The 21,606-nt window shown below is 41.5% G+C and overlaps 1 protein-coding gene across 4 annotated transcripts in view; it reads left to right on the forward strand.

Annotated features, from left to right (window-relative positions):
* Positions 1–11,942, forward strand: part of nhsl2 (NHS-like 2) — a 113,867-nt gene extending 101,925 nt beyond the window's left edge. For 2 of the 4 annotated variants that reach the window (XM_072687552.1, XM_072687550.1), the window contains exons 4-8: positions 552–744; positions 2,715–2,843; positions 3,104–5,596; positions 7,325–7,454; positions 7,596–11,942. In XM_072687552.1, coding sequence (XP_072543653.1) covers positions 552–744; positions 2,715–2,843; positions 3,104–5,596; positions 7,325–7,454; positions 7,596–7,917 — 3,267 coding nt within the window. In that variant the 3' untranslated portion in view covers positions 7,918–11,942. The remainder of the gene's footprint in view (positions 1–551; positions 745–2,714; positions 2,844–3,103; positions 5,597–7,324; positions 7,455–7,595) is intronic. The other 2 variants (XM_072687551.1, XM_072687554.1) reach the window with 2 other exon arrangements.
* The last annotated feature ends 9,664 nt before the right edge of the window (positions 11,943–21,606 follow it).

Raw genomic sequence — 21,606 nt, forward strand, 5'->3', positions numbered from 1 at the left:
CCGTGTGAATTAATATTTCCTCTGACTCGCTTTCCTTTCCGACCGCTGTCTCTCATCTCGTTCACGTCAGCCGCAGCGCTCATCATAATGCACAGACCTGATTGGCTAAGTAATGTTTACAAAGTAATGTTAATGTAAGGTCTGCTTATTGGTGTCCTCTGTTCTACGGCATCGCTGCAAAGAACCTTTTGGTAACTTCCACTTCTTCTATGCCATGACTGTAAATAACTTTATTTTTGAGTGTGTACATGGTTCAACCTCTAATGATCCCTCCATGTTTATGATTTGCTTAAAAAGTTTTAATGAAGAATTTGTTATATATAAATATATATGTATAATTATTATTATATATTATGAATTAATTATATATATACAAACAAATTATGTCAGACATTATGGAGAAAATAACAAATAAATCAAATATGTTATATATAAGTTTTGAAAAAAAAAACCTAGAAATTAAGATTTAATTGACACCTTCAAACTTGCATTTTAAAGAATTATGAATAAACCCTAAACGCTAAACTGCATTTTCCTGTCTCTTGCTCCAGCCTGCCAGTAAGCAGGTGTGTGAGGATGAGGGCACATCAGTAGGGATCCGGGCTCAGGACCCAGCTGCCTGTGGCTCAGATCGCGCTCTCCTGGGCTGGAACTCTTCGGTCGGGCCTCCTGTAGCTGAGAAACCTCGCTGGCACCTCACTGGTCGACACACTCCTGCACATCTTGTCCCCATCGATATTACAGGTGACACCACTGCACACACCCTGCTTCTGCTCTCCACTGTTCATTACTTAATCAATATAAAAAAATCAGCATTGATAGTGCATTGCTGATGCCAGTGCCTGTACCATTCTGAACGGGAAGGATCAATACAGTGAAGTATTGTAATATTTGAACTCTGAGTGTAAGGCAATAGGATACACATTAATAATATCTGACTAAAGCTGTCATATTGTTGTTGTTGCTGGTACTATTTCACTGTAATGTCCTAGAATCTCTACAGGGCCAGAAATTTGCCTTTAGTTACACTACATCCTTATGGTTTAGATAACTAGAGTGGTTATTTAAGAGATCTTATTAAACTTTACAGTCTTTCCAGCTTTCCAACTCTCAGAATTAAACTTCATATGGAAGTCAAGTTAAATCAAAGGAAGTTGTTAATCAACTTCACTATCATTTCACTATCAAATCTGCTTCGCTTTCAAGCTTTCAAGCATGTCTAAACTGAGGTCCACCCGGCCAGGGTCAGACATTGTAGGATTTCCTACATTAGATCAGCTTTTCCTCGCATTGTTTCCCTGTCGCATTTCATATTTGTGTTTTCATGATTAACCTTGAGTTGCCCAGCCCGGGTGATATAACTTGCCCCACATGCCAATTCTTCTCGTGCTTTCCACTTATATGGGCACTGTGATAAGTACCCCTGAGTACCTCCCAACTCTCTCAAGCTGTCACACTGTTTTAGTCAAACATCACCTCTTCTATGGTCACAGCATTGGCACGCTCATTCTCTTCTGCAGTCTTCCTCTCTCGTAGCTCCGTCTCGTTGAGATCTTGCTCTCCCTCCCTTCTGTTTTCCCCTACTCTCTTTCCCTTTACTCCTCTCTTGATTCTCCCAGGCCGTTCTACCCTTGCTTTCTCTCGCCATTTCCCTTACCCTTTTCCAGGCTCAGTGCAGTAGAGTAGGTCAGGTCTGTAAACACAGTTAACGCCATGCTCAAGCAGCTAATTCCCAAAGAGATGCCAGTCCGCTCCATGCCCGCCTAAGATAATGAACAGGTAGCTGTTGCCATGGCAACGCCTAGCTCTTCCTCCTTAGCTTGGTGAGGAGGAATAGAAAAAGCTGCATCGAGTGGTGGTGGTGATGGTGTGTGTGTGTGTGGGGGGGGGGGGCAGTCAGACAGACAGTGACGAAGAAGGTGGTTGAATGCAGGAGAGAAGGAGGGAGAGGCTTTGTTTTCACCTCCTCTTTTCTTGGCATTTTCATGAATGAAGCAAACACACGTGTTGGGAGGTAATGAGGTTTCCTTGGGCATTTTCTGAGAAGCATATTCTGTGAGAGCTGAACGAGTGCATTTGTGTAATGAATGTAGCAAGAGCAAGGCTTAATTAGCACATAATGTTCAATTCGCTATATCATTCTGACACTAGTGAACATACTAAAGCATTTCTCATGGCATTACCATCTGCACACACCATGTCTACGTCAGCCTGTTAACAGAAAAGTTTGAGTTGACTAAGCTAAGCTCAGTCTGTCTAGTATCTTTTCATTTCCTAAGATCTACCAGGCATCACCAGTTCACCAGGAGTCCTCCATCTCATGCTGGCCATTACTGCTTAGTAGCCCTAGAAGTGGATTCCTGTGCGAGATTCAGATCTGTTGCACATGCACCAGAAGTTACAGCTGTAGTTTCCAGAAGCTACATGACTGGAATATGTACATTGTGTAAGCTAGATGTTATACGTTCAGACCAAACACATTTTAGGATACTAAGGTCTGCTTTTCCAGACACAAATTAAGCCTAGAATCTGCAAAGAGATTCACCTCAGAGACCGTCAGTGGTAATGTATCTCAAACCTTATGATTCATTAAAGGCATAGTCTGTGTCTGGGAAACAGCCTCTAAGATTGTTATTTTATTTTACACACCAAGATATTTTTTGACAAAAGTCTGTCCCTCAGACTGAGTAGTGGTATCTCATGTCTTGCCTCAGGCCAGAGCTTTGATAAGCACGCCAGCGAACTCCAGGCCCCCTTTAGAACTGAGACGGCGGTCAACCCAAAGACCGTCCGCCGCCCGAGGAGTGTGATCGCAGGCCCCGATGTCACGCTGCACTGCCAAGGTGACGAACAGGAAGTTAGAAAACAAGTTTTGATAGGGACTGAGAGAATGAGGATGTTACCAGTAAACGACAGGTCATTGGCCCATGATGTGTCTTTCCTTGTTACTACAAAATAATTGTTTTGGGATCATTGGGAGACAGTATTTGACTTCACTATGGGACATTTCTACATAAAAACTGCATGCTCCTATTTATAATCAAAATGTTTGTCCTTGTTTGTTCTTTGTTTTAAGGTTAATCTGCTTTCTCTCTCCCCTCAGGTGATGGCAAGATTCTTGCTGTTGATTTGATACAAGGTGCCTGTTCTCCTGACTCCTCCCAGCCCAGATCTCTGGAGCCCACCACAGAGAACACAGGAGGGCAACACGTACCCTTACGGAAAACCCAGAGTGACTTAGAGCATAGCGTCCCTTCATCCCCCAAGACCCTCTCAGGCATGATGGATCACGCCACTCTTATGTGCCCTAGCCCTTCCTGGAATGGCCCAAAGGGTTCCACCTTCTCTCCTGCCTGGAATGATTCTTACAACTATGCCCTGGCCCCAAATTCTGTCCCCAAGCAGCCTTTGTCTAAACCTGGGACGTTAGCACCAGGCAGTGGTGGAGGTGGCCTCATATGTCCTTCCCACACTAGCTCCGGTCTGTCCATGAGTTCTGGGTCACACTCTAGCTCCTTCACCTCCATTTCAGAACCTTCTGGACCCAGGGCATACACAGTCACACATTCCATTGCTATTACAGGAAAGAGAAATGAGACACAGAGTACAGCAGTCAGTCCAGGAGGCAACAACAAGAACGAGAGAGAGAAGAGGTCAGCACGTGCCAATGCTTTTAAGTTCCGAGAGCGCTCCCTTTCAACACCAACCGATTCTGGTTCTCTCTGCTCAACAGACAACATTTGCTGTCCAGGTGACCCAGTGCCTATGGTGCGAGAAGGTGAGAGCTATGCCCTGCTCTACCCGAGCAACAGCTCTGAGGACAGCACCAGCACTGACAATGTATCTGTGGCAACAGGGTCAGACTTCTTCCCAGAGGGTCGACTGAGATCACGATCACGAAGCATCTCACTGAAGAAGTCCAAAAAGAAGCCACCACCTCCAGTTCGCAGTGTGTCCTTAATGAAGAACTTGTCACAGTCTGGTGGGATTGGATCTCACCATGGAGAAGGGCACTTTAGAGGTGGTAGGCCCAAGAGCCTCTTCATTCCTCGAGATCATGATCTTCAGGATTCATTCCAACCGGAGTTTCTCATGGCATCTAAGCCGGAGGAGGAGACTCACAGCAGTTTGGAGACAGCCTCTGATACCTCTCAGCCTCCTGACAGAGAAACAGACCTGGCCTTCCCTCCTCATTGGCAACTGAATGAGTGGAAGTCTAACAATGACCCATATCGCTCATTATCTGGCTCTAGCACAGCCACAGGTACTACAGTGATAGAGTGCATTAAGGTGCGTGGAAGCTCAGAGTCTCTGAATTCGCCGGCAACCTCTCGAGCCACTTCCCCTTCCCAGCTTTCTATTGAAGCTGAGACTAAGGTCTCTCCATTCAAACCTCCATGTCTGATGTCCCCATCCAGTGGCTACTCGAGTCAGTCTGAAACCCCCACCCCAACTATTACAAGCTCTGTTATAAGTGGACCCGCCCCAACAGCATGCAAGATGCGTCCAAAGATTCCAGAGAGAAAGTCCTCGCTTCCAGCTACTTCCCCAAAAGACAAATCTCGGTCTCGTCTGTCCTTTGAGCTCCCTGTAAATTCCCAAATAGACTTGTCTTCTGTCAAACCCAAACCTAAAGCTTGCCGGAGACACTCAGACACATCCACAGCCAGCAAACCAGGAAAACTGAGTCCTAGTCAGTCATCACAACCCATGGTTACTACAACAGACCTACGAAACATCAGGCTTCGTTCGGTGAGTCGCTCAGAACTTGAGGACAGTCCTGATGGCTCCTCTGACATCATAGAGGAGGAACAAGGACGTGATCTCAGTCCTCCCGTCACCCCTTCTAGCTCTAAACCACCCAAGCCACCAGTCGCAGTAAAGCCACCACTGCCTAAACGACCCATGAACTTGACTCTGAAGTCTCCCTCATCTTCCCCTCATGCCCAGGAATCTCCACCGGCCTCCCCAGTGGACCGGCCCATGCCTGTAGGTAACATTTACATGGTAGTAAGGAAGCCCAAGCCCAAAAGGCCAGCTCAGTCACCCATTAGTCCATCTGCAGTGACACCTCAAGACCAGCTGCCCAGCTATCCACCTCCTCTCCCTGAGCTTGATCTAGAACATGGGATCCCAATTGAAGAAGATTTTACCATTCCTAGTAGCCCAGAGAAGGAGGATAAAAGCAAGACCCTGCCTAGTCGAATTACAATCTCTTGCTTAGCTGAGTTGGACAAGAAGAAACCCAAGGTGCCTCCACCAGTGCCCAAAAAACCAAATGTCCTTCTGTTACCGTCCACTACCGTCCAAGCCAATGGGAGTACAGAGAAACAGACTCTCCTACACGAAAGTGGCTCTCAGTCACCCGTGGGTCCACCACCATCTGAAACTGAAGAGGCAACTTACAAAGAGGTGGACCAAGAAACCCCGACTTACCAGGAGGTCTATGGGAGCCCTGAGAGCAACCTACATCTTGAAATTCAAGAAGACCTGGAGACTCTTGGAAATCATAATGTGACAAAAGAAGAAGCTTCTAAGGATGCTGGATCTATCCATGATGTTAATGTTTCAGCTGAGGCTGCAGGTGAGGAGACAGGTATGTTCTAAATTCTTTTGTACTTGAAGCACTTGGTCAAAGTATTGCTAATCATTGCCTTAGACTATTCATTGGCTATGGGTTAAAGAAAATGCAGAAATTGACATCTCAGTGGGAGGGAAGTTCATCTTACCTGTTATATGACGTACAAACAATTCTTTGTTGAAGATTGCATAGTCACATTACAGAAAGCTGCCGCTTGCCTTGTCCTTGAAACACATTATAGTAATGCCTCTTGAATAGTAACCTAAAGGAACTTCACGCACATCAAAAAATGTGTTTGTCAGGTCCAGAAGAATTTGGACAGTCTGTTGGATGTTTTATAATTTTGCCTCTGTAGACCACATCAGTTGTTTAGAATTAAAGTTGTAATTAAAGTGTAGACTTTCAGCTTTAAAATACATATTTTAATACATAAAATATTGCATGAACTATGTAGGATGTTTTACATTGTCTTTTTACATGGTCATGGGCAATTAATTGGAAATTCATCAAACTGACATTCAGTTCTGTTAGTACATTCCTCACTGTGTGCGTTTATGTACTGTCCCCTTAAAACCATATTACTGTATGTGTAGTAACGAGACCTGTCCAGTCTGTGGCTTGGATACAACATAGAGAAGAATTCAAATACTGAGCCACCTGTGCAAATTCCAGCAGCTTATATGTTATTATCATTCATTTATCGTAATCAAGGTAAAATGTTCAGTTAATTGTGATACTCGAGATAATCCAGCACTACATAATAATCCCTTTATTTTCACAAGCTTTCAACAGTAAATGGGCAACTGACTGATACACAGTTTTATGGCCAGGTGTGGACTGTTCTCTATTTAATGACAAAGTAAGGAGATAAAGGTAGTTGATTCCAAGTTTGTCTTTGGTAGTCATTAATGGCATGTATTAGCAGCAGGTAAAATAAATTAGTGATTAGTTATTTGGCTTGTTTGCTGAGATAAAGTGTAGGGTGTGAGTGGGTCATTTACTGAAATGTTAGGTTTTATTGTATATTGTGTTTTTAGTCATGCTTATCTGCCCAGGGACTGCAGATGGAAATTAGCTCATTAGCTACCTCTGGTGCAAAGCAGCTTTTCTCTTCAGATATGAATGTAGCTTTTGCATAGTCCCTAAAAAATAAACATAATATACTAAACTAAACTAAACTGCCAGATAGTGCTGACTGTATCTGGGATGTTGCCATTAAAAAATAAACATTATCCACTTAGCTCTTCTGTCCTCTGAGGCTAAAGGCAATTTAGCTATTCATGTTCATTTATGGAGCCAACAACAGAGCAGGTACTGTGCCTAGATCTTTGACACCTTCTTCTCAAGCAGCAAGTGGACTCTAATAGAGGGCGGTATGATTATAATGTGTCCACCAGTGATATTAGAAGTGGAGCCAAATCCAGACCAGTTTTCAGACCTGGATAGCTTACAAAAACAAACAGGATTGTCTTATTTTATTGGTAGGCAGTCAAGATACCACAAAAGTATGTGCACAGACACTGAAAAAGTGAGTTTTTCATAAAATGTTCCTGAAAGTCTACACTTCAATCACATCTCACATCATTCTCACATCTTACAAATTAAGTCACAAATTAAGTCACTGTGCAAATACTTATGGACCTGACTTTATATTTAAGCCATTGCCTTTCCTTTAAGAGGTTTGCACATATATATACTACAGATTGCATTCATGTACATTTCTGTCTGAAAATGTTTCCACAGAAGCTGCACTGGATAATAGCGGTGCCAGTGACAAAACAGAACTACACATTACTGAAGAGACAGATGACGATGTATTTGTCCACACTCCCACAACTCATACAACTGAGGACCTTTTCACCATCATACACAGGTTCCTTACCATAGTTTGTGTCTGTTACTCTAAATACTTTAAAAAAGACTTTAACAAACTGTAATACTGCAGCTGCACCGATTCTCAGCACTAAGCTTCTAAAAGTTTAGAAAATCTAATCATGCTTTCTTTCTTACCTAGATCTAAGCGAAAGGTCTTAGGCCGTAAGGAACCAGTGGACTCATTCGGCAGTCGGCAGAGTCTCGTGTCTCCTGTGAAGAGCAGCGGCAGTGATATTCGAACTCTAACCCTGGGAAGCACGCCAAGATCAAGCTCACGGAACGAGAACTTCATGGCTCTTCTTCAGAAGAAGAGCAGCAAGTCCAGCAGTGGAACCCGGGTCTCTGCCATGGAACTGCTGAAGAGCACGAACCCGTTGGCTCGTCGTGTCACCGAGTTTTCACAGATGGATCCAGACGGTGCTGGAACCGACCCATCTAAAGTGGCACCACCAGACCAGTGATTCATTTTGTAGAGAACCACATGCAGGATCCTATTATGGCTGGTTTTCTGTTAAAGCTCCACTGCACATCTAAATGGTTTCATTTCCTGGGACCTCCCACTGTCTGGCTGAGGTGGCGGAGTTGTTGCAGTGGGAACACTGGGGTCTCCCTTTTTTGTCTTGATGTCATGCTGCTGTGGAGCACTGTCCATGTCATAGGAATGGGACCTAGTGTTGAGACACTGTAAACCAGTTAGTTAGGTTGGCCTCTGAGAAATGTTACATGAACTCTCTCTAATGGAAAAGGTAACATTTTGGTATTACACACAAAAAAACAAGGAGCACCAGCTTGTGCTTGTGTGGCCAAAATCTGAGGCAGGTATAAGAAAGAAAACTTGTTTTGTAATCGGGATGCATTTCCTGTGCTCACACAGCGAGCGTGAGTGTCCATTCAGAAATAGAAACATTCCATAAATGGTTACAAGCAAGGCCTGGTACCCCTAAAACAGAGCACTTTTCATTATAAGAAGTAGTTTACAGATTTAAAAGATGTATTTTTTTGTTTGCCGCTGTTTTTCCCCAGAAAAAGATACGAAAGGGAATATGAAAGTCTTATGGGTTTTATTTAACCTGAACAAAGCTACATACGATATATATGCTAAAGTGTAAATTCAGAATTATTTGATAAAATAGGTAAAAGACAAAAAAATCCATACTTGTGACTTTACTTTTAAAACTGCCTATTGTGAGAGCGGTCACAGCACAGAGGGTTACAAAATCAAAGTTACAAAATGGACCAACACCACGCAATACACTCTCACCTATACAGACACCTATAGTTCTTCCCACACTGCCCACATTGGCACTCGGTGTGTGTACCACATTCACACAGTGACAGACCAGAATCACCCTAGAGCAGATAATAAGGAGAATGCCAAAAAGAGAGATCATCATAGATGGGTCACATGGCTACATCAGTCATCAGTCTACGACTGATTAGGTCAGGTGAGGAACATCTCTCAGGGGTTTCTTGATGCTCAGGAGACCCGTTTTAGCCACAACTCCATGTGCAGAAGCTCTTTATGAAGAGTCTGCAGCACTGTATAACACTCAAATCAAAAGTCAGGGAGGAGAGTTGCCAAGGCCATCAAATAAAGGATAGGTCAAAGAGAGCTGTACTTTGTCTTGTAGCCTCCATGTGGTTTTGCCCAGGCTAGTAGAGTGCTCCACCACAACCACCACAACCCCAGATTTAAAGCTGCAGTGTTTCTGAGAACATTCTCTCTATGCCCACAATGCATTTGTCGCTCTCATTATGGCCATTTCAGACTATGCATCAAGGCTGCATGTGCTGCTTCTGTGCCTCTACTGGCAAGCTAGCAGTGAAGGCCTGTGAATGTCAGGAAGATGGAGCAATGCTCTACAGTCTTTTGGGTTTTTTTATGTTGTTTTTTTTCTTTCTTATTTGTCTGCTTGGTCACCGTCCATGCCACTGCGATAGAGGTTTTAACTCTATGTGGAAATGTCTAGACTCTCAGAGGACACATGCACAGACAGAAACCTGCAGGAAAATGTTGCTTGAAGACTGAGGAAGTGACCTGTGATGAACTGACCTGCTCTGGTTTCAAGGTCAGACCTTTGGAGACACACAAAGAGCGTGACTGTTGGTGAGCAGCCATTCCAAGCACTCCAAGACTGCTTGTTTTTTTTTTTTCTTCTTCTTTTTTTCATCCCTCCCTCTCTCCATTCCCATGCTCCCATGTGTGGCTGCGTAATTCTGGTTCGCAATCAGAATCAAGAAACCTGGTGCTATTGAGCCAGAGCACCCTCTGCAGTCCAGGAGTGGAAGCGCACCCGGCCAAGACCTGTTCTGACTCTCCTGAACACTGAGGACTAAGATCAAATATTCATTTTTCTTATATCAGTCTTTCAGGTATTCTGACAGCATCTAAAAATATAACAAGTAAATGACAAAAGTATTACATTATAATAGTGAGTGATGCTCGTTTTAACTATTTAGTGAATGAAAAAAAAAGACAACCAGTGTTTGTTTGACTTGTACTCTGGCGTGAAGCCTCTGTGTTTTTAAAAATGCCTTGGTATTGCACTTCCGTAGGAGTATGCAGAGTTTCTTTTACTCTTTTTATGATTACTACTATAACCACCATTACTCGTGTGTACTCTGTGCTGTACTCCTCCTTGGTCAACAAAACTCTCGCATTTTCCAGATGAAGGGGGAGAGGGAATGTTGGGGAGAGACGGACAGTGAGAGAAAGCAGTGTGTTTAGCCATATTAACGTTTAACCATTAAAAAAGGAGCAGCATATTTGAAAAAACACTGTAAGAAGCCCTGCTGGGGTAAAGTTTGGGATTTGTGAATTTTGGAAAATGGGTTGCATAGTGACCTACACTCTTAAAAGAGAGGTGCTTCAAGAGGTGCTCGTTTTGGCCAGTTCACACCTGGCATTAACAAGGATCTATGGTGATCCAGTCACAAATGATTACCAAAAAGGCATAGCCGTTTACACCTGGCATTTCATATGCAGATTTCTCACATCATTTTCGCTGGAGGAGGGGCATGGAACACATTAATATACCAATATATTAGTACAATCATAATAATAATAATAATAATATCAGCCACGTGAATCACCTTAATCTATTAGTTAGTTTGTTTGATTGTAGCATGCTCAGCTAACTAATGTATATGATGGACGCTGTGGTCTCGTGAGTCTTATGTAGTTTCCGGCTGGGGCAATGCTGTCGGGACGAATTTAGATGCTTTAGCATTCACACTTCAAGAATAATGTGGTCTTATGCGTCCCTGACCACCTCCGAATGTGAAGACGCATTGTATCCTGTTCACACCTGTACTTTGTCACAGAAGAACAACTTTTGTCCCATAAAGAACCATGTTAGTAATAGAGATGTGTGTAAAGAACCTTTCAAAAGCCTAAAGCAGTGTTTGTACTCAACGCTGGCCTTGGAGGCCCGCTGATCTGCACTTTTTAGTGCTTTTCCTGCTCCCAACACACCTAATCCAACTAATCAGCTCATTTACAGCCTATTGGTTCAGGTGTGTTGGACTCAGGGGAAACACTAAAAAAGTGCAGGGCAGTGGGTCTCCAGGCCAGCGTTGATATACACCTGATGTAAAGGTTCTAAGAAATCTTCTTCTCTACTAACACATCTCTATTTCAAGCACAGAGCCAAAAGTGGTTCTTCCATGGCATCGCTCGAAGAAAAAGCACCTTGTGAAGCACCTTCATTTTTAACAGTGTAAAAATGAAGCAGAAACATACTGGATCTCTCTACGTTATTGCCTCAGCGTTTCTTCCCCTTTCTCCCTCAATCTGAACCCTCTATTCCTCTCTCTATCATTAAGAGGAGAGATGGATCTCTGCTGCAGTCAAACAACAACAAAAAAAAAAAACATGCAACGTGAGAGCACAGTAAACTCAGAAAAAAATCGGGCCCACCAGAAAGCATTGCATTTTAATATCAGCATAAACATTGAAGGGAGAGATAGAGATCAAAGTGATACTCCGTCATCCTGTCATCTTACAAATCTTTTTTTTTCACCCCACAATGTAGGCAAAGACCAAACTAGTCTGCTAACGACTATCTGGTTGCTGTGGAAAACAAAGTAGCTTTCAAACCAGGCCCAAATTCAAGAAGCTATGACGAGACTCATTCTGTACATAATGTGTAAAACCAAGCTACAATTAAAATTTTAACACAGAGATAATTATGAAATGTCTATAACAGGATTATAGTATCAGCACAGAGTTCTCGGTCTCTCTCGATGACAGAACGCCAGAACAGAAAGAAAAAGCTTTAAAAGTATCAGTCGGGTGGGGAAAGCAAGATAATACTGGGAATTCTATTTTTGTTATTTTATCATTGGAAAGACATATATTAAAAATTCTGCATATTATGAATTTCTCTCCAGCAGTAAGAATATGTAGCTGTGAGCTCTTTAAGCAGCTATGTCTTGCCTATGTGCTAAAAAAGTTACATTCAAATAAATTATTTTTCTTGCATAACCATTCTGTTGAAGTGTTGGTGTTTTAAAAAAAAAGAAACTCTGCAGCGTTACCGTGTTAATCTGATTTCCTATAAAGGAAGAGCTTCTGCTGACAGCAGAAGTGGAGAAAGCAAGCAGCTCTGATTACAAACTAACAAATTATTCACATAACAGTTTGTCACATGTTTTATTCATTTTGCAAATGTAGCTTTAGAACGGCCGCAGATTTGAATGGGAAGTTATTGGTTTTTTTCTGCTCAGCTTTTCTCTGTCTTACTTTAAACTCCCCAGAGTGCGGTACTACAGGATTTCAATCTTTTCCAGAGAGTTGCATTTGCTGCCCTCAAATATGAGATGAGAAATAGTCAAAACAGCCTATTATTAATTCCATAACAAACTTATGTAATCTTTTCTGGACTGGAGTATTAGGATTACGCTGCCCCCTAGTGGATGTCAGTGTTTATTCAACTGTTTAGAAGGTGTAATCCAGAAACTTAGATATTAGAATGGCACCGCAGACAGTGTGTGTGCTGCACAGCTCCAGGTGCCTGGGGCTGCACAGCAATACAACTTCCACATTTAACACACACATTCGTGATTAGAGCAGCGAGAACACTCTTACCCAGTACAGTTGGCAGCACTTCAGCATCCAGGGAGCAATCGGGGGTTAGGTGACTTGCTCAAGGGCACCTCAGCTGTGGATGCCAGACCTGGGCATCAGACCAGCAACTTTCCAGTCCCAAGCCCGCTTCTCTAACCATTAGGCCAAAACTAGCCATTGCTTGCAAATGATCTTTGCTTTGCATTTACATTTAAGGCATTTAGCAGACACTCTTATCCAGAGTGACTTACAAAAGTGCTTTGCTATTTACCCAAGAAAAACCTCAGCTAGTTTGACTAGATTAATAATTTAAAGATACCTCTAAGTTTAGACTTTACTTTGGTCACTGCCTATTATGATGCTTTGTGTGTTGTCCGTGCCCACTATGACCCTGACTGGAAAGAAGTGGATAAGAAGATAGGGGGATTAATGAAAGACAGACATTGATGATTAAATGAGACTTACTGATGCACACACGAAATGTTTTTACACTACTTAGAAACCCACTGTTCGCTGCCCTATACCAATATTAGGTCCACATAAAAAATAATAACTTGAAAAATATATTTTACAATTAAGGGCCCATATCTAAAAATACATATTTAAAAATAAAACAGGAGCAAAGATAGAAGTAGTACTAACATTGTAAGCATTTCAAAATAGAGTTCAGAATACAGTTTGCTCTCCAGTGCCATTTATATTAATAGAATATTTTCAGAATATCATGAAAGTATTAGCAAATCTACACCTATTCATCCAATTGAAACTAAGCCCCACCCATTCATGCTGAAATTGTGCTTTAGCCTAGATTACTTTTTTCCAATACAGAGCCATCAATCAGAATCAGAATTTACATACACTGAGTCCATTTACATACACTTTATAGGTAAACGTATTAGGATATTATTAGTATTACACCTCTTAATCATTGAATTCAGGTATTTCATTCCCATTGCTACAGGTGTATAATATTTAACACCTAGCCACCCAGCCTGCTTTTACACAGATCAGTGGAAGAATGGATGGTTCTGAATTCCAGCATGGAATAGGTAATAGGATGCCACTGAAGTCAGTTAAGGTAAGATTTTTTCCATCCTTTTTTCCCTCCTAGATCTTCCACCATCAACTGTTTGTGGTAATATTGAAAAGTGGAAGTGTTTAGGATCCACAGCAACTCATAAGCACAATGTAAAGTTACAGAGCTGGGTCAGGGCAAAGTGCTGAGGCGCATAGTGCATAAAAGTAGTTTCAAAACCTGCTGTTAGAGCTGCAAAGGGGGGGGGGGGTAAATGTAAAACTGAATTATGTTTTTGGTACATATAAGCAAAATGTAGAAAATAGCATCTTTAATATATGATGAACTAGAAATTCATTAGGACGACTCCACTAATACTAGGCAGGGCCTCCTTTAGCTCATCCTTTAGCCTTATTTTTAGCCATTAGAATATAGGTACATTGTGACCATTAAGGGATGCATATGGTCAGCAACAATACTCAAATAGGCTGACATTTAAACAATGATTAAGTGGAGTTAAAATACCCACATCCACCAGCTTATCACTGAGGTCACATTTTCCTTATTCTGATGGTTGGTGTGAAAATTACCTGAGTTTCTGGCCCATAACTGTAAGAGCTCATGCATTGCACTGCTGACCCATGTTTGGTTGATTAGATAATTGCCTGAATGAGTAGTGGTACAGGTATTTCTAATAAAGTGCTTGTCAAGTGTACATTAACGTTAAGAGTGATATTTTCCTAGGTACTGTTACCACAGTGAAAATACGTTTCTGGGTCTATCGAGCAGTAATCATGCATCCTCCTCCTGCCCTCTGGTAGAATTCACCTCCAGCCAAAATCTATCACCTCATTCAGCTAATCAAGCACTCTTGAAGGCATTAATAAGGGTTGATTAAGGTTAGGGGTTGATTTCAGATAGAGCTGAAGGTTGCAGCGAGCCTATGTCTGCTAATACAAGGGATTGGATTGCATCTGAATGGACTGCATTTACAACACCCACAACTAATTGGAAAAATCTTTGACCTCAAGAATGAAGCCTAGATCTTTAACAGCCACATGCAGAAAAGAGTCAGTGATCTAAAACCCCCAAATCAATCTCCAATATAGTGGAGAGCAAAGTACACAGTCCAGCTTGACATAGACCCCGATTGTTTATTTTCATGCATGCTACCAAATTATCCCTGCATCTCTAATCTCAGGAAAACAGTAAACATGCATGGCTACATACAGCACGCCATGTGAAGTCCTTACATCACCCTGTTCGTCCTGAGCTTAGTTTGTTAATGAGTAATTTCCCAATGTATAATCCACCTGCTCCAATGCAGCATTGCAGAGATAAGACAAGGAAAGTAAGGAAACTGCTTAGAGTGAGTGTTTTGCCAAAGTTTGCTTCCCCTGTAATGGTAGACTCTGTGATGTTGCTGCAAAAGAGGAGGAGGGAATGCAGGGATGATTCCGGGTTAGCCCATGTGGTGAGGAGTTTTGTTCCAGAGAGACGGGCTCCAGCAAGTTGAGCACTGTGCTGCCAACTGAGCTTTTCCTGTTTCAGGCACGGTGCTGTGGAGCTTCAGCTGTGTCTTAGAGGTTAGTATTTTATCAACTAGAGCACACACACACACTCACATGCACAGAACACCCAGCACAGGAAAACAAGCCTGCTATCACTTTTTCAGATACAACAGCTCCTCAGAGGATGTTCTAACACTCTTGTGCTCTTCAGCAGCCCCTGGAGAAGGCCTGTGTGTGTGGCCATGGAGGTCTGACTGGATCTTGGATCCTCATCCGTGACAGAGGGACTTTATGCAGGTCGCTTTTTGCCTTTCGCTTTTGCTGCTGTTCTGGGATGGTTCAGTTGTATGTTGGACCGCATAGAGCCTCGTCTACAGCCATGCAGCCCGAGGACCCTGTGCGTCAGGACATGCAGTTTTACTATGTGGTAAGTTCTACTGTGATAAGCAAGCGGAACAGAGTGGACCACTGCTTTTCTACGGGTACTCACCAGCAGTCATAGTTGTCAGTCTTTTCGGAAAGTCTACTTTACCTCTTGGTGTTGGTTTGATGGTTTAGTAGATAGTTTGAGAAGTGAGTAAATGAGTGCATATGCAGGAGAGTGTCTTTAAATTTAATATTTGTGTTTATTAATGAATAACTATGATTAGAAACATTATCTTTGATCTGATTATATATGCTATTATCGCTGTCGTAACCTAACCACATACATTGTACAATGTGAAACAAGAAGAAATTGATTTGAGGTTTTTGTGATGTTGCCAAATATTGCTTTTGTTATACTAAACCACAATTTTGTGTTGGATTATTCAATCCAAAATACTTATTTGACTTGACAAACCATTTTATTGTGTACCTGCAAATGCTGAAAATTTATAGTTGACTAATATGATATAGACTTTATTGCAGGTAATTTTGGGCTGTTTCTATTTGTCCATCCGTCATGAATTGTTTACACCATGTGACAGTCTGTGACATAAACAGTATCTTTTAAAAACTGAGTTTAAAAACAGTACAAATGACTTCACATGTTAAAAATTGTTTTATTGTGGGTTGCTGTTACCACATTAAGTTGTTATTTTGACAACCTGGGATTCACTGGGAGTTAATTATCTATAAAATTATTTCACTACAGACTTAACAAAGTGAGTTTTGTAAGCAACTTAGTATCCGTTTTTGTTGGACTTTGCCATTTGTGAAGACGTTTTGCCCTGGCTTGGAAGCTGACAGGTAGTTGTTGCCACGCCTCTGGGTTTACAACAGTAGCACATGTCTCGTGGTGTAGTGACTGCTGTACTGCTGTTCCTGGGGCAGGTTCATCATCGGTGCTCTAGCGTTCAGGTCAGGGCTGGGTTAGTGAAAGCAGTTCTTTGATCAGTGATTAGAGTCAACCTTTTCTCTGTACTTGAGTCATGTTAAGCATGCTGTAAAATGGGCTGCTCCTGGAATTGACCTTTGGCACATGACTTGATTTTAGATAATGGCAATGTCAATGGACTTAACAATCATCTATGTCTGTAAAGTAGAATGAACCAATGCCATAATCCACAGTTGCCTGACCTTGTAAGTAGAAACATCAGTTTAACAAAATAAGTTCTGTGGTTGTGTTGTTGGAGATTTCTAAGATAGTGTGATGAAAGAAGCAGCTGTTTGAAATTAAGCATTTGCATAAATCTATGGCACACAGCCTCGTCTGCATAGTGTAAACCCACTATAGTGTACACTCTAATTCTAAACAGACCAAACAGAAAATAAAAGCTAATATTAAATAAGTATTAAGTTATTAATAAAGTAATTCATCAGTTTGTGTTTTCGGTCACTCTGACTGCACAGAAAGGAAAGTTATTGTTAAGTTATATGGTTCTGAGGATATTGCTCAATCTTTTGGATGGAGTGCAACATAATGAAGACCATATGTCACGGGGGAAGTGAGGGCGTCCGCTTATTTCTCTCTGCCATCAGCTAGACGCTAAGCATTCATTAGCAGCAGCAATGCATCATTTTGCATAGGCAGGTGCAACGTCAGCCCTTTTTTAGTCCACCTTGCTAATCTTGCTGCGATGTCCTAGGAGAGCCGAGCCAAGCCAGTTAATATAAGAAATGAAAAAGACCACGATGCAAAGGTTTGTGTTCCTCTTGGAGCCATGCTAGCTTAGAACTGTACACATACTAAGCATACTGCATAATGCTCTTTGTCTAGCTCAGCCACAGAGATTCTCTTGGATTTACTACATTATTAATCTGAAGTAGGGGTGAAATGTGCTGCACTTCTCTTTTGGTCCCCACCGAGTGTTTTACGGTGGTGTCATGGCACAACCCTCCCAGAATTACAACTGGAAAACCACGCTGCTGAAAATCAGACATTACTCAAGGGCCTTGCCATAAATCTTTGCACTGACAAAATCGTAAAATATTTGCTGATGATAAAACAACATTGGAAAACTTTCCAAAAATGTGGGGTTGATGTATTCTAGTTAAGAAGAGTTGCGAGGGAAAGGATCTCTGCGAGTGTGTATGTGCGTGTGTGTGTCATGATTTGCCTGGGACCAGACAACCTATGCAGTTTCTGTATTTTCTGGCATGGGACCAAAAGAGCTTCCCTGCAGGAGTCCACTGCTGCAAGCCAACACATACACTCCAGCAGGATCTAAAGTCTGGACGGGTATTGAATGTGTATTAGAAATCCTTGCTGGCCTCTATTCCCCTCAGTCCCGAAACTGCACACTTTAAAAACAAACAATATTGTGTTATGAAACATGCTCACTGCTGTGTACTGAACAGCACTGTACTTCATTTTGTATATTTATATATTTTAAGTGTGGACGATGTAATGTTCAGTGTCCAATATACTGGACATTTTGAATTAGACACATGAAAACGTTAATATTACAAGTCACAAAGAAAGCAACGGACATTTCCTGTGTTTACTGTATGTACTGCCTGAGTAAGTCCATGAATGTACGAAGCGTAGTGGGACTACTGCATGAATTAAATTAAAATGCTCAAATATGAACTGATCCTCGCATCTTAATAACTTCCCTTTCCTAATTTCCCTTTGGGGATTAATAAAGTCTTATCTCTAATAAAGATAAGACTTTCCCTTTTTTTTTCTCTTTATTCATTATATATTCAAAGCTGAATGTATATAATGATTTATATATATATATTTAATATTTATCTATAATGAGAAAATGGTTTAAACAGTAAAGGGCATTCATGCAAAAAACAGAAATATGTGAAGTATGTATTAGTAGCTTAACAAGAGGACAGTAATGGTATGACATCTCTATTTTCAAAATAATTAAACTGCTGACTCTTTGACCATGCATGAAATAGCGTTTACAGCATAACCTGGACAATCATGCTGCATTGAAAATTTTGCCTTCCGACCTCAGAGAAAACTGACACCACATGAAAGCAGTCTGGTGCTCCCATTATTGCAATAGTTTTTTGAGGAAGTTGATATTTTATCAAGGAAAAAAAAGATGTTAAAAGGTTAGCATTAGCTTGTAGCCTGTCATGGATCCTTGTTTGCCTCCATGGCTTTTGCTTCATCATGTGCCAAGTGTGAGCTCCCCTCTTGCGAACGCTGGCAGAGAAAAAGCCGTGAGTCATAAGTCCTGGTTCACGTAGCAACCTGTATTCCCATATCTAGCTGAATCTAGAGGTGATGCTCTATGAACACCACAATGCAACAACACTCTCCTGTTGCTTCACTTTGCTTTATTGTTTCACCAGCTTTGACTAGGGCTTTAGCTAGTGGAGTGGATGTATGTAGATTTTGGGATGGTACATTTTGAAATTGGCCTGTTTTCCGGCTCTGTTTTGGTTATGCCAGATTTACCTTACCAACAATGTTTGAGGTTTACGTGTAACTTCCATGTACTGAAGTTTTATTATTCAACTATGCCAAGACAAATACTGTCATTTTACTTTCATACTGACGTTCTTAATTGCCTAGGACCTCAAAATGTGTAAATGTACAAACAGCTATCTACTATATCTTCTCTTTATCAATCCAAGGGGAAAGAAATTATGTTAAGACCTTATCACGCCTATAGTTCACTTGGTCCAAATCAGTTAACACATTTGTAAACTTGGAGCCTTTTTTCCCTGGGTTTGGTTTATTTTCTAACAGGAAAAAAGAACACCAAAATGCATCTCAACAAACCGCGTGAGAATGTTCTCTCTGTTTATTGGTCAGACCTGTCTGGGGTGGGAGCAAGAAAGTAAATACAGAAGAAAGGTCCTGTGTTCCGAACTAGTGAACATCTCTGTACAAGTGAACATGAAGCAACAGCAGATATAGCATGTGTTCATAGTTGTAGTAGTTATCTTCGCAATAACATCTGGCTAGGGGAGCTGTTTAGCTCAAACTTGCGGAGTACACCAGTTGGGTTGAATCGAGGTTCTGAATCACGTTCTGACTACAAACGAATCGTTTGTTTGGGACCGGACCGAGACCACCTCTTCTCAAAGGTCTCTGTGCTGTTGTTTTGGTCCACATTTGAGTGTGATTAGTTTATTCAAACCTGCCCAAACAATACACACCAAGGGGGAAAACGGACCAGAGTCTGATTTACCCGAACTAAGAAGTGCAGGTGTGAAAATGCCCTTAGTCTCAAAAAGCTAACACATTTGTTTTTGTTTACAATAAATGAGATAAGATATAAATAATGAAAAGAAAACCTGCAAAACAATGACCAACCACTTAAAAGTTGAAAACCAACAACTGGGAAAACATTGTCCAGTATACTAGATGTTTGTAATGACGAGGATGTGGCTTTATATTGAATAGGCCTCAGTTGTGATCATTTATGCAAGTGGCAACAGTAATGGATAGCTCATTTATGATTAAAGAAAGAGTTAAAGTATAACAGTAAATGTAACATGGCACTATAGAGCAACACTGCTGTACATGAAACACTCATAACTGCACAGCACACACTACTATGCCAGTATCTCTACTGTACTGAGAATGCTGTTAATCACTGCTCAGCAGTGGTCCTTTAGTGAGCTTTTTCCTCAAATGGATGGGCTAGAGGGTAGCTGTAAACTGTAAACATACACAAAGTGTACCTGATAAAATGACAAATGAGTGCAAGATACAGTTGGTGCATTGAAGTGGCACATCAATATAAACAGTCATATACATTTACTAGAGGACTAATTCTTCATGAACCCCCAAAATGGCCCCCAAACGATGTCTTCTACATCTTACATAGGCTTTTTGAATCCACTGTGCTTCTAAATGATCCCTCAGTATTTAAGCTACAACTGTCACTAGTTTCTGGTTGCCTCAGAATGTCCCCAAGGACAGACATCACATTATACAAATCAAAGTGGGTCATTTTCATCATAAGTAATTGACTGGAAATGATTTCTCTATCGTCTGGCTTACATAACCAGCTGTCTTACATAGTCAGCCACCACAGTCAATCTGTTGGCTGTATTTATTAACAGTGCTGAAAATGTGTTGACCCCCAAAACAGTCAATGGTTTCCTGTTCATTTACTAAGTACGGGAATATGTGTCACAATTATTGTATGAGGTAATCAATCACATGCTTCAGACGAAGCAAACTGAAATTGAGTATTCCTTTATAGTTATTCTGACTACTTCCCAGCCTCCGTTCTCTGTCCTTCAGGCTGACAACAAAGTCAAAACCATTTGGAGTTTGGAGAGCATTAAAGCTCTTCAGCCCACAGTGTGATGGAGGATACAGCCTTAACTATGATTTTAATTGGAGCTAAGAAGGGATTTGTGTTTTTCTCTCAGGTCCACTCTTATATTAAAAGGCCACCCTGAGGAATGTGAGTCATCAGACCCTCGGTCTGTTGCCGTCTAGCTTTAGTACGAGAAGCAGCTTAAATCTTTTCCGTGATTTTGGGAATTAGGAGAGAGTAGCTTAAGAGTAGCTCCATGAGCTGAATCCGCTCCATGAACTCAGATGCCAGACAGGGTTTAAAAGGCAGTATGTCTAAAATGGCCATGTGTTTTATGGGAGGCTTCACAGCTATTTGGATGCAGATGCTCGTACAGACCCATGGCTGAGCTGAATGAATTCAGCTGCAGCAGAAATTGTTCCAAAACAGAAAAATATCAAAACAGATCTCTAAATACTCATTTTTATATTCAAAGCTTAAAGGTGTGAGATGCTTTGTGGGAGTTCAGCGAGAGCTAGAACAGGGAATCTGGAGACATTTTGTACCAGGCCCAGGTCACAGCCCTTAGGGGATAGAAAGCAGAAGAACTCATCTTGAAACCATGTTTAGCATCTAAGGACATTAAACGAATTAGCCTAGGCAGATGATGTAGAGACAGATAGTCGCAAATCACACTGTGAGGAGGAAGGGGCGAATTGAAACGAGAATGTGAGGCAGTGCCTTTTCACAGTGCCGCTAGAAGACCTCTGTGAAAGGTCAAGCATGAAATGCATGCATTCCACACATGTTAATGTATTAACTTAAATATGTGGAACCAGTAGAGGCCATTGTATGAGGGGTAATGTGTAACTAATATTCACCCTCTGGTTTTATATGGTAACTACATCTTG

Source organism: Salminus brasiliensis, chromosome 9, assembly GCF_030463535.1.
Source record: "Salminus brasiliensis chromosome 9, fSalBra1.hap2, whole genome shotgun sequence".
Lineage (NCBI taxonomy): Eukaryota > Metazoa > Chordata > Actinopteri > Characiformes > Bryconidae > Salminus > Salminus brasiliensis.